The sequence below is a fragment of the Leguminivora glycinivorella genome, chromosome 7 (assembly GCF_023078275.1).
Source record: "Leguminivora glycinivorella isolate SPB_JAAS2020 chromosome 7, LegGlyc_1.1, whole genome shotgun sequence".
Taxonomy (NCBI): Eukaryota; Metazoa; Arthropoda; class Insecta; order Lepidoptera; family Tortricidae; genus Leguminivora; species Leguminivora glycinivorella.
Window position 1 is genome coordinate 3725215 of NC_062977.1, and position 16479 is coordinate 3741693.

Genomic DNA, 16479 nt, shown 5'->3' on the forward strand with positions numbered 1-16479 from the left:
ATAGTTTATCCAAGATACAATTCAGCGTATAATCACAATGCGATTTTCCGCGTGTAATACGCACTGCATCAAGCTCAGAGCGACGGCTGGACATTTAGCTTTGCGCGAGCGCAGCGCGCGGTAAAGGCGAGAAGTGGCTTAACAAAATAGATATCGATACCTTTGGGTTCAATTGGCGTAAAGGACAAAATGCAGGTTTTCAGGAGAAGCAAAAAACAACTTTTTTTTTAGAAAAATGTTTATATCTTTTTTGTTTTTTGACCTATATTTGTGACGTATATAGAAAAATATGTAGATTTTTAGTATCCTTAACCTAGTGTAGCACCTGTAGTGATAAACTAAACGGTTTAGAAGTTAGATGGTTGTAAAGGACATGTCAAAATGCTATGAACGGCCTTTACACCTGTTATGTGGGTACTCATAATATTGTAGATATACCTTCAGTCTGGAAATAAGCATCAGCTGTGTTAACGTACTCCCGTTGTTTTAATCAAACATCTCATTGGCGACGACGGTGAACAAGTGAAAAGGCTATTTATCGCAATAATAGCTAGTGAAACGCGTGCAAAACAATATAAAATATGTCTATCGGCAAAATTCGCGAGTTCGACATTGAGAATGGCAATTGGGACTTGTACTGTGAACGACTCGAAATGTACTTTAAAGCTAATTCTGTGGACAGTGATAAACAATTATCGACGTTAATTGCTGTGGTTGGTGATCGGTGTTACGAGTTAATGACAAATTTAGCGAGTCCTAAAAAACCGTCGGAGTTATCTTTCACGGAGTTAGTAGCGTTAGTGCAAGGTCATTTAAAACCGAAGCCGTCCATAATGGCGGAGCGATATCGTTTTCGGCTTAGAAGGCAGGCGGCGGGCGAGTCTATATCGCAATATATGGCGGAGCTGAAGAAGTTGGCGCGAACTTGTGATTTTAAAGACAATTTAGCGGACAACCTTAGGGACCAATTTGTATGCGGCGTGAGTGGGGACGTTATACGGCAACGGCTGTTTGCGGAAGAAGATTTAACGTATGCCAAGGCGGTGACCTTGGCGTGTTCGTTGGAGGCGGCAGAGCGTGATGCTGCAATCATGACGGGCGGCGGCGGCGGTCGAGCCTCCGGGGAGCCCGCGGGAGCGGTGCATCGCGTGGCCAGCGCGGGGGGCGGCGCGGGGCGCGGGGCCGGCCGGCGGCCGCCAGCGCAGCGCCAGCAGAAGGAAACAGGTTTTAGTGCGCGGGAAACATCTGGAAGTATAGGCGGTGCAACGCATTGTACTGCCTGTGGCGCCACAGATCATTGTTTTTCTACGTGCAAATTTAAGGAATACATATGTAGTATGTGTCGGGTGCAGGGGCATTTGCGCCGGGTGTGCCCCAAAAGGCTGTCTTACAATGAAAAAGCGGCCCGAGGGCGCAATGGCGGCCGACCACGGGCCTATTTTGTTACCGGAGGAAATAGCGAAGAGGAAACAGACGAGTCAGAGGAAGAGGAGGAAGCGTTATACAGAGTTTCGTTAAGCCAGTACAAGCCGGTGAGTGTACCTATTTGTGTTAATGGACAACAATTAATGATGGAAATTGATACGGGCGCGGCTGGCTCATTTATTAGTAAAGAAACGTACGATTTATATTTTAAAAATGAGACATTAAAAAAACCTAAAAGTGTATTTAGATTTCTGGACCGTACTAAAATGAAAACATATGGTGTAATAACAGTTTCCGTAGCCTATGGTACAATAACAAAGAATTTAGATTTATATGTTGTAAAAAATGGCGAAACCAGTTTACTAGGCAGAGAGTGGTTAGCCGAGTTACGGGTGGAGATACCTATAATGAAGCGTAGCCCTGTCAGCAATGTCAATTCCGTTAGCAGTATTAATAGCGATTTAAATGTAATTCTCGACAGATATAAAGAAGTTTTCGATGGGGGCTCGGGTGCTACAACGGTGGGACGGCGACGCTGCGCGTGCGCGAGGGGCGGCGCCGGTGTACCGGCGCGCGCGACCGCTGCCCTTCGCGCTGCGAGGCCGCGTCGACGCCGAGCTGGACGCCATGCTGCGGAGCGGCGTCATCGAGCCCGTGGACTGCGCCGACTGGGCGACGCCCCTGGTTCCGGTAACTAAGAAGGATGGAGGGTTGAGAGTGTGCGCTGACTTTAAAGTGACGCTTAATCCGGTTCTTATGGTAGATAGGTATCCATTGCCTAAAGTTGAGGAATTATTTGCCAATTTATCAGGGGGGGAGTTATTTACTAAAATAGACTTGTCGCAGGCGTATAATCAGATTTGCTTATCGGAGGAGTCAAAAATGTTAACAGTTATTAATACTCACCGAGGGCTTTTCAAATACAATAGACTTCCGTATGGCTTATCATCAAGTTCGGGAATATTTTGTAGAATTAGTGAGTCAATAGTGAGGGATATTCCTAACGCTCAAAGTTTTTGTGACGACATTTTGATATTTGGGAAAACTCGGAAGGCTCATTTAGCTACGTTAGAGGCTGTATTAAAAAAGTTAAAAGATTTAGGTTTGAAATTAAAGAAATCCAAATGCACGTTTCTTGCCGAAGAGGTCTGTTATTTAGGATTTGTCGTTAGTAAAGACGGGATAAAACCGGATCCTAACAAAGTCGCGGCGGTAGAAAAAATGCCGCCACCATCGTGTGTGACGGAGGTGCGCTCATTTTTAGGTATGGTTAATTTCTATTCTAAATTCATCCCTAACGCGAGCGATATTTTACACCCAATACATAGCTTACTTAAGAAGGGTGCGCGGTGGGATTGGACCACAAGTTGCGAGGAGGCTTTTAAAAAAATAAAATCCTTGTTGATAGGAAAGCGGATACTTGCGCACTTTGACCCCACACGGAGAAAAAAGTCTCGTCCATGATACCTAAATAGTGTAATCTGAACGAGAAAATCTAGTAAATTCTGGGACAATTGTTCACATAGTATAAATAACTAAACCAGTCTGTTTAAATGCGTTGAGCTTAGTGAACTAGTTATCTTGTAATTGCCACACATTAAAATAGCGTGTATTACTAGAATTTTTAGTAATCATAACACGTGGACCGTACAAATAAATAATATTTTCTTGCAGAGCTTAATAAATGAAATGTAAACTTGACAATATATTCTTGTAAAGGTAATATATACATTACGTATCATAAAATAATAATATTATAAGGGTCACACAGTCAAATTGTGTGTATTACTAGATTATTCAGTATTTATAACAAATGGAGTGTCTAAATAAACAAAATAATGTAAACTCCACAAGAAATTCTTGTAAAGGTTATAAAACTTTAGTTAGGCCAATAATAGGTATCGTTAAGAATACAAGTCATCTGATATATATTACATTCTCTTCATTTATGTAAACTTATTAAATGGTTGATAGAACAAGAAAGTTAGTTACAGCAACTGCATTTATGGTACTCTCTAATAAATATACAATTGCGTTAACGTGTTATATTTTTATCGGTACCTATGAATTTGTCTGTGCACTGTATAGACAACTAACATTTCTTGTAAATGTAAAAGGTTTGTTGTCTATACAAGGTGGTTCAGTAGGATTAAAGGCTGAGTCACGCCAGATACGTGTACGTAGACGTGTGCGTGGCGTGCGCGCTGTAAAGTACAAATCTTCAAAAGAGATGATACACCGCTGGACACACACGGGTAACACGTCACACAAGCGGTGTAATCTCTAATGAGGATTCGTCATTTACACCGCGTACGCTACGCGCACGTCTACGTACACGTATCTGGCGTGGCTCAGCCTTTAATCCTACTGTACCACCTTGTATAGACAACAAACCTTTTCTTACATTTACAAGAAATGTTAGTTGTCTAATACAGTGCACAGACAAATTCATAGGTACCTACCGATAAAAATGCAGGTTGCTAGGACCAGTTCCAAGAGACAGAAGCCTAGAGTTGAAACTGGGATCTGGAAACCTGGGTCACCCAGCATATGGAATGGATGCTATGAGCGGTGAAAATTGGTGAATCTGAAAGTAAATAAAATAATTATATAATTTGTTAAAAAATATATTTCAACGATCCTTAGTGCAAGACTTTGTTCATATATTCGTCAGTGTTAATAGAACCGTCCTTTATTTCCTCCAAAATTTATATTTTGCAGAATTTTTCCACTTTTGTTCCACAGTATGGCATGGGTCACAGGAAACTTGCAACCATTGTTAATCATCTGAAAAAGACATTAAAATTTCTATGAATAAATTTTACAATAAGTAATATTCTACGTCCACTTCAGATATATATACTTATTAGTTCAGTATTTAGATTTTGCCCACGTAATGTCGTATGAATTTGTATGCAATGTAAAATGAATACAACATTAAATGCCTTTTTACTCACCATTCTAATTATCTACTAAGTTCTACATGGACGGCACATGACTCACCTGCTTTTGCCAACTCTGCCATCTCCCATCCTTGTAAGAGTTTTTGCACCTCTTCATCCATTTCCTAAAATGGAAACTACCAAACGAATGGATAATACGTAGTGAGTACGTTTAACGATAAATAATATAACCTATTGCGATCCGCGTCCACGCGTAATCTCTCATGACACGTAAATGGCCGCCGACCACGCCGCGAGCGCTATGACATTGCGTTTCGTTACACAATCAAAACATTTATTTATGCGGACAATATTTTTGTTATAACAATTATTTTTCGGTGTATATTACGAGAATTGTTATTTTTTACAAGAGGCGCAAAGTAAAATCAACTATACTGCTATAGCATTCACTAAGATATACAATGGTACTTAAACATGGCGTTTCGTTACAAAAACGAAACACATATTTATAGTAACTAAATACTTTTTCAACAGAACTATTTGTTCACCAGTATACATTACGAGAATATTATTGTCATTATTTACAAGAGCTGCAAAGTAATACCAACTTATAAAACAGTCATATCAACTATACTGCGATGGCATTCGCTACGATACAAATAATAGAGTTGACAGCGATGCGCACATATTTATACAAACTTAATATTTTTAAATATAACTCTTCGTTGAGTTTACATTACAAGAATATTCTTTTTATTTCTTTACGAGAACTACAAAGTAATGGCAACGTATAAAAAAGTTACAGGAAGTATACTGTGATAGTAACCGCAAAGATTAAGATTGTAAAGATAATTTTTATTTTTTTGGCATTACAAGAAGTTTCTTGTTAATAGAATTATCGTAAACTTTATTCAATTAGTTGTAAATAAAACTAGAGTTCTCGTATATGTAATTCAAACAGAACTGTTTAGTGCATATTAATGTTTGCTTAGTTCTATTGAATTCAAGATATAGTAAACGTAACAATACAGTTGTTTTTCTTACGAGATTGTAGTATCAGTTACGATAAATCTATTTTACTAAACGTTCTGGTAGTATTGTTAAAATTTATTTTTTCCGTGCAACAATCACGTGACGCTAACTTGTGACGCCAGCCCGCGCGGGGTCGCTGGCGTGCTCAGCCAGCCCGACGGGCGGGGGCGGGAGCGGCCAGTGGCATATATATCAAGGAAACTCAATGCCGCTGAACAAAATTATTCGCAGATACATCGAGAGGCGCTCGCGATTGTTTATTCGACTCAAAAATTTCATCAGTATTTATATGGCAAGAGGTTTACCTTAGTAACTGACCATAAGCCCTTAATAAGTATTTTTGGTCCGCAAACTGGCGTACCCAGCATGACTTCGAGTCGAATGCAGCGATGGGCATTATTGTTAATGGCTTATGATTTTGACATTCAGTATGTAAACTCAGCGGAAAATTGCGCAGACGCGCTGTCGCGTCTACCAATAGGGCAAAGTAGGGAATTCGATCCCCCGGAGCAGTCTTACTTGCATTTTGCGTCCGATATGTTCTTTTTAGACTGTAATGATATTCGTTTGAAGACAGCAAAAGATCCATTGTTAGGTAGAGTAGTCAATTACATAAAAAACGGTTGGCCGGACAGTTCGGACATTAAGGAAATGCAACCTTATTTCAATAGGCAGAAAGAACTATATTTAGAACTCGATTGTGTCATGTGGGGTCATCGTGTTGTAATTCCGGAAGCGTGCCGCGAGATAGTGGTGCGGGAGCTACACGAGCCTCACATGGGCGTCGTGAAGACCAAGGCCATGGCGCGGAGCTACGTGTGGAGTGGACGAGGCCGTGGAGGCGCGGTGTCGCGCGTGCGAGGCGTGCGCGGCGGTGGCCGCGGCGCCGCCGGCGAGCGCGCCGGTGCCATGGCATTGGCCGTCGCGGGCGTATGAAAGAGTTCACATTGACTTTTTAGGTCCTTTAGATGGTCGTACCTACATGGTATCAATTGATGCACGATCAAAATGGATTGAGGTGTCGTGCATGGCACGTACGACCGCCGATAGTGTAATAAACAAGCTATTGGAATCTTGGTCAAGGTGGGGTATTCCAAAACAAATAGTCTCTGATAATGGCCCGCCATTTTCCAGTAAGCAATTTAATGACTTTTTAGAAAAAAATTGTGTACGTCATACCTTTTCGGCTCCTTATCATCCAGCGTCTAATGGGGCGGTGGAGGGGGCGGTAAAATTGATAAAACGTGTAATTAAAAAAGCCAAGCACGAGAGGGTTAACATTGACAAAGCCATACTGAAATTTCTATTGCACTATCATAATACTCCTCATTGTACCACCGGTGAGACGCCAGCTCGGTTGTTGCAGGGTCGCGACTTACGTATTCGTTTAGATGCCATTAAGCCAGATAGATCCGCTAAAGTCATCAACGAACAATCGAAAGTGGTAGAAAAATCACATAGACCATCTAGGCATTTAGAAATAGGTGAGCCCGTGCAGTACCGAACATTCGGACAGGATGCAAAATGGGCGGATGGTTACGTAGCCAATAGGTTTGGGAAGTCTGATTATACGGTTGCGACAGGTGACGGAACTACACACCATCGACATATAGATCAAATGAAGCGCCGATACTTAAGAAACTCGAACGCTTGTCCTCCATCCAAGAGTGAAACCGAACCAGGGTGTGTCGTGCAGAACGGCCGGCCAGCTAGTGTTGATGGCGCCGTGCCCAGCGTTGACATTATGGCGAAGAGCTCTGGCGTCGACGTAAGGTCTACCGCGGGGCAACCGGCGTCGCCGCCAGCGCCCGCGACGCCTGCGGGGTCTCGCAGCACGCGGGGGACGGGGAGCTCAAGGTAGTCGAGGGGGTGATCCTACACGAGTAAAACGTGTCGACCCACCGTTACCAGTATTAGAAAAAGAATACCTAAACAAGTTAAACGCTACGGATTTGAAATTGATTAAAATGTAATAATAGTCAACAGGTACATCCGTAATGTCATGAATCGTGTCATCATTACCTGAATTGTTCCCTGCCTAATTGTTAATTATTATGTAAATACCTAAACCTATTAAACTAGGTAAGTCCTGGCTTGTCACACATTAGTAGTAGATATTAAAATTTGTTGTTATTTTCTGTTAACCACATAACTCTTTACCCAATGTAATATGCGTTCTAATGTAGGAGCATTACGGTGCATGATATTGTTATGTGCATAACTGTTTACTACTTTTAACTAGCCTAGCCTTGTTACGAACACCGATAATGTGAATATGATTAGGGCACACAACAATGTACAATTTCATACACCTACCTAGCTTAAGTTATTTTTATCATTAGTAAAAAACTAGCGCCGTTTAGACTTAGTGTATGTAGTCGCATTTTTTTAAATGTATAATCTTACTATGTAATATTAGAATAAGTGTTGGGGTGTTATGTGGGTACTCATAATATTGTAGATATACCTTCAGTCTGGAATAAAGCATCAGCTGTGTTAACGTACTCCCGTTGTTTTAATCAAACATCTCAACACCCACGATTTTTTTGAACAATTAGAGTTGATAGGGTCGTAAATGACGGTCTTAGATGATTTTTATACAAATTCGGGGCGTAAATGTAACCGGAATGGTACAAATGGCAACTGTTTTTAGCTTAGTTTACAATTGAAAAACTTGAAAAATGTATCAAAACGTAGTTAATATGCCATAGAATAGCCACAATAGTGTTACAGTGTATATTTATCTAAATATTTAGCAAAGACAAAGAACAAGACTATTTTATACCCAGTTTTGCAATAAAGAAACAACATTTGCTTAAAAACTATCTAGTATTTTGGAAAGTTATTATTTTAGTACTCGCCGCTGTCTCAACTCTCAATAAGTACGCATTCAGTATTTAATTCTAGCAGGGAAACGCTTTCGTAGTTTAAGTAAATATAAAAACACTAATGGTAATCACGTCAACTTTAATCAGCAACTGTGAACAGTAGACTATATTAATACGACAGTAATTTTAAGTCTAAAGTAGAAAGAAGTTCTAAGAATAACTAAGAGTTAAGTACCAATTTATAAACGCAAGTTAGGACGCGTGCGTATACAAACTGTGACCAACTAATAAATAATAGTAACTGTAGTCAAGACTACCTACTATGTTGATTCATATTTTTGATAATTTTAAAACAGAAGATTGTTATTTAGTCTTTAACCTGTTAAATAAGAATAATCTTAATTATGAGTTCAATCCTAGAAATATTATAGTCAATGCTTTAAGTACCTGTGGGTACATAGCCAAGTCACCAATCGCTAACGCTCATTCGCTAGCGAAACGCACCTGTTATTGTCGCACTAAATGTTAGTATAGTCTACTGTTAAAGTTTACTGGCGGCGTAGCTGAATGGCCATCGTCGACGCCAGACGCCGACAAAAATGCAGTCTGATGCAATACGCAAGAGCGATAAAGATATATAACTACGAAATAGATATTATCGTGAGCGTTTGTGCATACGTTGTGGGTACGTACCCTGATTACCATAGTGTTTTTTTTAATTACCTACATGTCGTCGCAGTATAATAATACTACGAAAGCGTTTCCCCGCTAGAATTAAAGGCTGAATGCGTAACCTACTGACTATTCAACAGCGGCGAATACTAAAAAAATAACTTTGAGCTTGTTGCCAAAGTATTAGTAGATCGTTTTTAAGCAAATATTGTTTCTTTATTACAAAACTGGATATAAAATAGTCTTGTTCTTTTTTGTTTCTAAGATAGCTTAGATAAATAATACACTGCATTAAACTAATGTCTATTCTATGCCATATTAAGTACGTTTTGACACATTTTTCCAGTTTTTAATTGTAAACTTAGCACAACATTTGTACCATTTCGGTTACAATTACGCCCCGGTTTTGTATAAAAATCATCTAAGACCGTCATTTACGACCCTATCAAATCATGGGTGTAAAGGACGTTAATAGCTTTTGACGTGTCCTTTACAACCATCTATCTTCTAAATCGTTTAGTTTATCACTACGGTTGTTACACTAGGTTAAAGATACTCGTAATCTGCATATTTTTCTTATACACGTTACAAATATAGGTCAAAAAACCAAAAAAGTGGGTTTATCTTTCTCTTGGAAACCTGCATTATATGTCCTTTACGACAATTGAACCCAATGATATCGATTACAGTTGCGGATAAAATATTTTTGGTGCTGGTCGTAAAGGACGAAGAACAAAAAAACTTGTCCTTTACGCCCAACTTTACCACACTACTATAGAAAGTGATCCTTAAAAAGTCAGGGCTTAAAGGGCAACAATATATATTAAGGTGACTTACGACTATATTTTTATTTGTAGATTTCCTTTACGACACAAATAATAATTTATAATTAATGACTTGATATTTACGCCCCTTCAGAAAAGCTATTTTTGCAAATCCATAGTAGAAAATCTTGGTCGTAAAGGCAACTTTTTAAGAGATATCGAAATTTTAACTACACAGATCGATAGCGCTTGAAATTCTGAACAAAACTGTATATATAACTCATTTTCGCCAAAATGTCCTTTACGCCAATTGAACCCAGAGGTATCGATATATGAAAACAAATCGTAGCATTTACTGTAAGTACTGGTAAAAAATATAAAAAAGGTAAACTAACAATGACCACTAACATTTTATCCCGTCAGGAGGTGCCTGTGCAAGTGCCTAGGCATGTCACTGTCATTCATATGTGAGAGAGAGAAAAATCAACTCAAATCAATCTCGCTCTCACGTATGAAATTCTTTATCTGTGCAATGGACTAATAAGGTGGCGCTATCTGTCATAACCTTTGAGTGTGCCTCCTCATTTTATTGGCATAATGATCGCGCTAAATACTTTCTGACAGTTAAAAGTTAATTCGCAGTCATTTCATAAATATTATAATTTTCCCAATAATTCGCAGTCTTCTGCTTAAATTGTTTTGCCTTGTCGGTATAAAAATAGCTTCTTTAAATAATAATTTTCATAATTAGAATCAAAACACATAGCTATCAATCCTTTTGAGTTATACCTACATTAATATCTATATAGTTTAATATGATGAAATTCTAGCTTTATCACACTAAATGTTACAATGTTGTACTGCAAGCATAACATAGTATTAATTGAAAGGATAGTTCAGGAAATGTTGAGCCGAAGCAGAACATTGGAAGTTTGACCTCCAACCTCAACAGTTTCCCCTAGGACTATCAAATTACACCCAGCCATTAACCCATAACACCATTTTACGACTAGAGTACCTATCTTACTGAAGATAGTAATTGTACTAAAAACAACAATATTGTTGTTGTTGTTGTATGTCCTAAGGCACCCCATAGGTGCATAGGGCCTCCACAAGATCCTTCCACGCCTTTCTATCTTGAGCCACCGCCTTGGCCTCGTTCCAGCTCAGTCCATATTCCCTCAGCTCGTTCTCAACGCTCCGCCTCCAGGTGTGTACGGGGCGTTTGCGGGCCCTCTTTCCTCCTTGAGGCCGCCACTCAAACGCGATACTGGCGCTGTTGGTAGCTCCTCTTCGAAGGGTATGACCGATCCATCTCCATTTCCGCTGAGCCACTTCCTGGGCGATCGGAGGTTATTAACAATATTATTGGTATTTAAATCCGAGTTTGCTTTTGCAGGAACAAAATTTAAATTTGTTTTCAATCGCTTGCAGAGCGCAAGCTCGCAGTAAAAGGTTCCAACGAACCATGGTCAAATTTTACGTAGTTCTACTGCTGGACGCTTTTCTTTGAACTCATGTATAACGGGGAGTGTTTCGAGGAATTGTTCGAATTAATCCCTGCCGTTTCTTTCCGCCATCGCCCTACGCGACAACATTTCCATCTCCATCATTTAGATGGCTGGCAGTCCTCAACTGTGCGTTTCTCCAGAAACTTCCTGCTCCGCACAGCTAAACTGTGGAATGAATTGTCGCCTGCTTATATTTCCGGTCCGATACGACCTTCAAGAAAAGAGCGTACACCCATCTTAAAGGCCGGTAACGCACTTCCATCACTTCTGTTGTTTCGGGTGTCTATGGGCGGCAGTGATCGCTTACCATCAGGCGACCTGTCTGCTCGTTTGCCTCCTATCCCATAAAAAAAATCAAATAATGCCGTACGAAAGAAAACTGTAAAAAGGTAACCTCAGCTTAAAGTATCCAGGGTCTCTGGCCAAGAGTACTATCGTTGCCGCTTCGTGGGGAACGATACGCAACTGGGTGGCTAGCCGAATAGCACATTCGCTCACGAAACGCTCACGAAACGAAGCGCTAGTAGATATCTATCTCTATCGCGCTTGCGTATTGGCGCGACAGAGCCAGCGGCGTATCGCTTTCGTTTGGCGTCGGAGAAATGCCATTCGGCTACGGGGCCTGGCTCTGTCGTACCAATACGGAAGAGATACGTAGCTAATCACATGCTATGGAGCGTCAAGGATCTTAGGTATAGTTGGGAACAGCGTCGACTGTTTTCGTCGTCGTTTTTTCTTTTATCGCACAAATTTTATTCTATTGTGTCACGCATGCGCTGCGCAGTTAAATTACTTAAATCAAAATAATGAAATCATTTTCCAGTGTTGGTTAAATTTTAAAATAACAATGATTTATTCTGTAGTTGCCTTAGCCATATTACACTACACTGGTTCACCCCACAAAACCCAAACTCGCACGCCAGTGGCGAATACTGCGGTCATCCATTTCCGCGCCGTTAGCCGTCAATTTATCGTCGCTGCGCCTACGCAGAACTGATACCCGTGTAAATGCGCCACTATCTCCGTTAAGCCTAATGTACACAGTGTACAGAGTGTCTACTGAAAATCTAGACACGAACTAAGTAGGCATCTTTTCTTTAGTTTTGATAGCTTTGTCACAGATTCTACTTTCATTCACAAATAAATAACTAATTTTACATAGTAGGTAGGTAATTATCTGGGCGACCGAGCATCGCTCGGAGTTTGGAAGCTCGAAGATTCGCGGGACCTAAGACTAAGCTAGATCGATTTTTCACCCCCAATTACTAATTTTCAGCGAAATTGCTTGAACGGTTTCCAAGATCGTCAACATTTGTAATATGTATATAACCTAGGTTTTATACCGTACTTCGGGCTTTTGCAGTAACATAATATATAAAAGAATTGCTGGTTTAAAGGTATTAGATTTGTACTTAATGGAGACAGTTGCGTTCTCCTCCTTATCTGTATCTGCTCGTATCATCAATTTTGCTCCATGCGTATGCGCCACTCAACTTACGTAGATACGTATATGTAGGAGTCGGTTCGATCTAATAATGGTTTTCTGAAGCTAATGAGGTATTACTGGAAATTAAATATGAACTTGTAAAAAAACCTTAAATACAATGTTACACTAAGAGAAAAAAACAACCAGTTTTCATGATCGTTCTACAAGTTTTTTGGTTAAAATAGCGCCTATGTGATCTTTGGTTCAAACAACAAGTTAGATTTTGTTAAGTGTAACTAGTACATTCTACAAGTTACTCGTCATTTGAATCAACAATATATTTGAATCAACAAGTCGATTTTATAAAAGCAACATGACACATATTGTTTTAAACATATGTTTGGCTGATTCAATCAAATATCCTTTAACAGGTTGTTTAACAGGTTTTTAACTCCTTGTTCGAAAAAAATCGACTTGTATCATAAATATTGTGATTTTTTCCATTTACTGAAATACTTTTGTTTCAAACGGATAAACCTGCAACAAGTCGAACTTGTTAAATTCACAATGCTAATTTCTCTCAGTGTACAGGTTGCTATGTTATTATAACCTTAGATGCATCTAAGGGTTAAAACTAAACGTCACAAAATGTCCTTATTGCCATATAACCTTTGCTAATACCACAGTATAATAAAGAGTACTATCGTACAGTATGGCCACTCCCGCTCCCCGCTGAAAATGCCACCCACCCCCTCTCGGTTACCTCACAGTTGCCCCCCTGTCAAAAACGCGAACAGTCGACCTGTCATATCTCACTCATACAAGCAGGTTACGCGTTCACCTACTTTTGTTTCAAACGAGCACACGAGCTTAGAATGTGTGCTAGGAACGCGCCTCTTTCATATATTTGATCGCCAGTGTCCGAGGTGTGCTAATACGATAAGATTCCGCGTCTAAATGCCTGTCGACTTAGGGCGTCCAGGCTAAAACCCTGGAGTTTATTCAAGGAAGACTGCCAGATTGCCATAAATTTTACAGGATAGAATCAGGATGTGCTATGAAAATGCTACATTATGATTGTAGCGGGATACCCACTACCCACTACATACAGAGTATTGCCACGATTCTCACTAATATTAGAGCAGTTCTCAAAAAGTTTTTACATAGCCACGTCAGCAAATTTTAATTGATCCTATTTTGTTACCAACATTTAGTAATAAGTCGACTTTCGTGAAATATATACAGGATAATTGTTATAATTAAGAAAATATAGATACTAGTGAACCTTAATGACGAAATAAAACTTACTAAAATCTCTATTCATCAAAAAAATCTTGGTAACAAAATAGGAATAATAAAAACAAATTTAACTTTTTCCTTAATTTTTGTACAAACTTTTTAAGAACTGCTGATTAACCTTTTTTTAGCTTATAACAGTTGCGCTTACCAAACTTATATGTAGCTAAAACCTCTACATATTATGATTCGATTTATGATTCGCTTTATATTAATAAATCCCACAGCGTTAATGTAACTAATGTTTTGAAGACATCATTTTCGTGTGGTTTACATATATAAGTATTTTGTTTGTATGCATCATTTAAGTTTCAGTTATCATATTATAGCTTTCCACAGCGAAAGAGAAATCTGTTTGCAATCAACCTAGGTACCTAATAAGAGTTAACTCATAAATTTTATCACTCTAAGAAAGTCTCATAAAACCTAAGCAATAACCACAATAAAGATAAACACAGTAAATGAAGTATGAAATATGAAAGCCAAATGTTATTTACATTTTGCATTTTATTGTGATTGCAATAAGATGAAAAATGTAAATATATTTTCACATTACCGTAATCATGCAACCCGTCTAGACTCGTTAGGTATAATAAAATGCAAAAAGTTGCCAAAATACGTCAAGTGAAGCGAAAGCGCGATTTGCCAAGATTATTATAATAAGCCTTTTTTGGTCATTTAGATGTTTATGTAGTTTTGTTACTTATTTTGGAAGATTGTCTTTGCTTGATGGTTACAATCATGCGGTAACACTCTTTATGGGTTATATTATATCAAAGGGGCCACATGCACCACCCGCAACTGTCAAATTCCATATAAAATTGAGGGTTAACCCCGGGGTTAACCCTCCATTTTCGGTAGTGCAAGTGACTCTAAAATTTATTTTTTCTACTCGTCGACTGTAATCTGTCAATTAGGACACCACAGACTAAACTATAAGTGCTAACTTTTCAGTGTTGGATACTCCATGGCAGTTCCGACTCAACTATAATAATATATGTAATCTCATTATAGTTGACTTTAAGTTAACTGTAATAATTTCAAAAATAGAACATCATACAATTTCTATACTAATTTGCGATACCTGGAAAATTTTTCGGCATCTGAAATCTGAAATACATTTTTTTTATTTGTCGCGTTATCGGCCAATCAGAGACGGTTATTACAAACAATTGGTTGCTAGGTAATTCGATGTTGATACAAAGGTGAACGACGCTATTAACATTAATTTTAACTTGCATGAATGATGATATTTCCGTCCATTGATGATGAAGATGATGACTCGTAGAAAAAGTATTGTATACAATAGTGATATAACTAAGCTTTTCACTCTCGTACCGTACTATTAGGCCACTCAGCAAGCTTCGTGGTCTAAACATGGTACTCGACTGAAAAGCTTTGTATTATATCACGATTGTATAAAATAAAATACTATTTATTTAGGTGTCCGTGCCTTCGCTTGAACCACTAATGAGATTAACACCTTCATTTCATAACTCAGCCCTAATCGAGTGAATTCCTCGACTAGTAGCACCATCTGGCGCGCCAATCAAGTACTAGTGTCGCCCGGTTACCAGCGCTCGGCTGATTTTTCCTCAGTACGCTTCACACTGAAGAAATACACTATGATTAGAAAATATGTACTGTGCTACTGTAGTTCTTATTCTCAACGAATGATAATAAGTATGACTATAAATACTACACGAATGAACATTTGTTGTGACATTTAAATATTAAATACCTAATGTTATTAATGTATCCAATTGTTATTCTGATTATTTTTATAATTGTATTATTTCTCATGATTCTACTTATGTAAACATTGACATCCATTATTCTAAATTTTAAATTTGTATATATAAATTTTAACTGTTGACGTGTAATGTACTCGTATCTGTGCATTTACGAAATAAATGAATATGAATATGTTATAATTGACTAACGTCTTGACAATATGAATATTATTTAAACCTTCTGTTACATTAAAAGGTACTTTATTAACCGTGAGAAAATAACTATCAATAAAAAGATGCTTTTCTCTGGAAACGATGAGCAAGCACACATTACTTGAATAGAAGTAAAAAAGGTAATGTGCTAAGCTAATCAATTATTTTTCTCTTAATCGTTAGAAAATACGATAAATTGCGACGAAGATGACACAAGATTAAAGGTTGCCGAGATATTTATTGGTCGTATTGTGAACTGCTATCTCTCTGATAATGAGATGTAATGAGCCAGAATAATTTGGTTCATTTTTGTTGCCGCTTTTTTTGTTTTTTAACCCCCGACGCAAAAACAACGGGGTACCTATTATAAGTTTGATGTGTCTGTCTGTCTATTTATCTGTGTGTGCGTCGGTCTGTGACATCGTAGCTTTCGAAGGGATCAACCGGGTAAGATTTCGTTTTTAGGGTTCCGTAGTCAACTAGGAACCCTTATAGTTTCGCCATGTCTGTCTGTCTGTCCGTCCGTCCGTCCGTCCGTCCGTCCGTCCGTCCGTCCGTCCGTCCGTCCGTCCGTCCGTCCGTCCGTCCGTCCGTCCGTCCGTCCGTCCGTCCGTCCGTCCGCGGATAATCTCAGTAACCGTAAGCACTAGAAAGCTGAAATTTGGTACCAATATGT

General features: G+C 38.9%; 2 protein-coding genes across 10 annotated transcripts in view; both read left to right on the forward strand.

Moving 5' to 3' along the window:
* The window catches only part of LOC125227882 (rho GTPase-activating protein 21), a 539841-nt gene that overhangs the window by 220770 nt on the left and 302592 nt on the right, over window positions 1-16479 (forward strand). The gene's annotated exons all lie outside the window — the stretch shown is intronic.
* Window positions 549-1930, forward strand: LOC125227883. The gene is made up of 2 exons (XM_048132275.1): window positions 549-1532; window positions 1907-1930. Exons 1-2 carry the CDS (start codon window positions 582-584, stop codon window positions 1910-1912), a joined length of 957 nt encoding a protein of 318 aa, XP_047988232.1. The 5' UTR covers window positions 549-581; the 3' UTR covers window positions 1913-1930.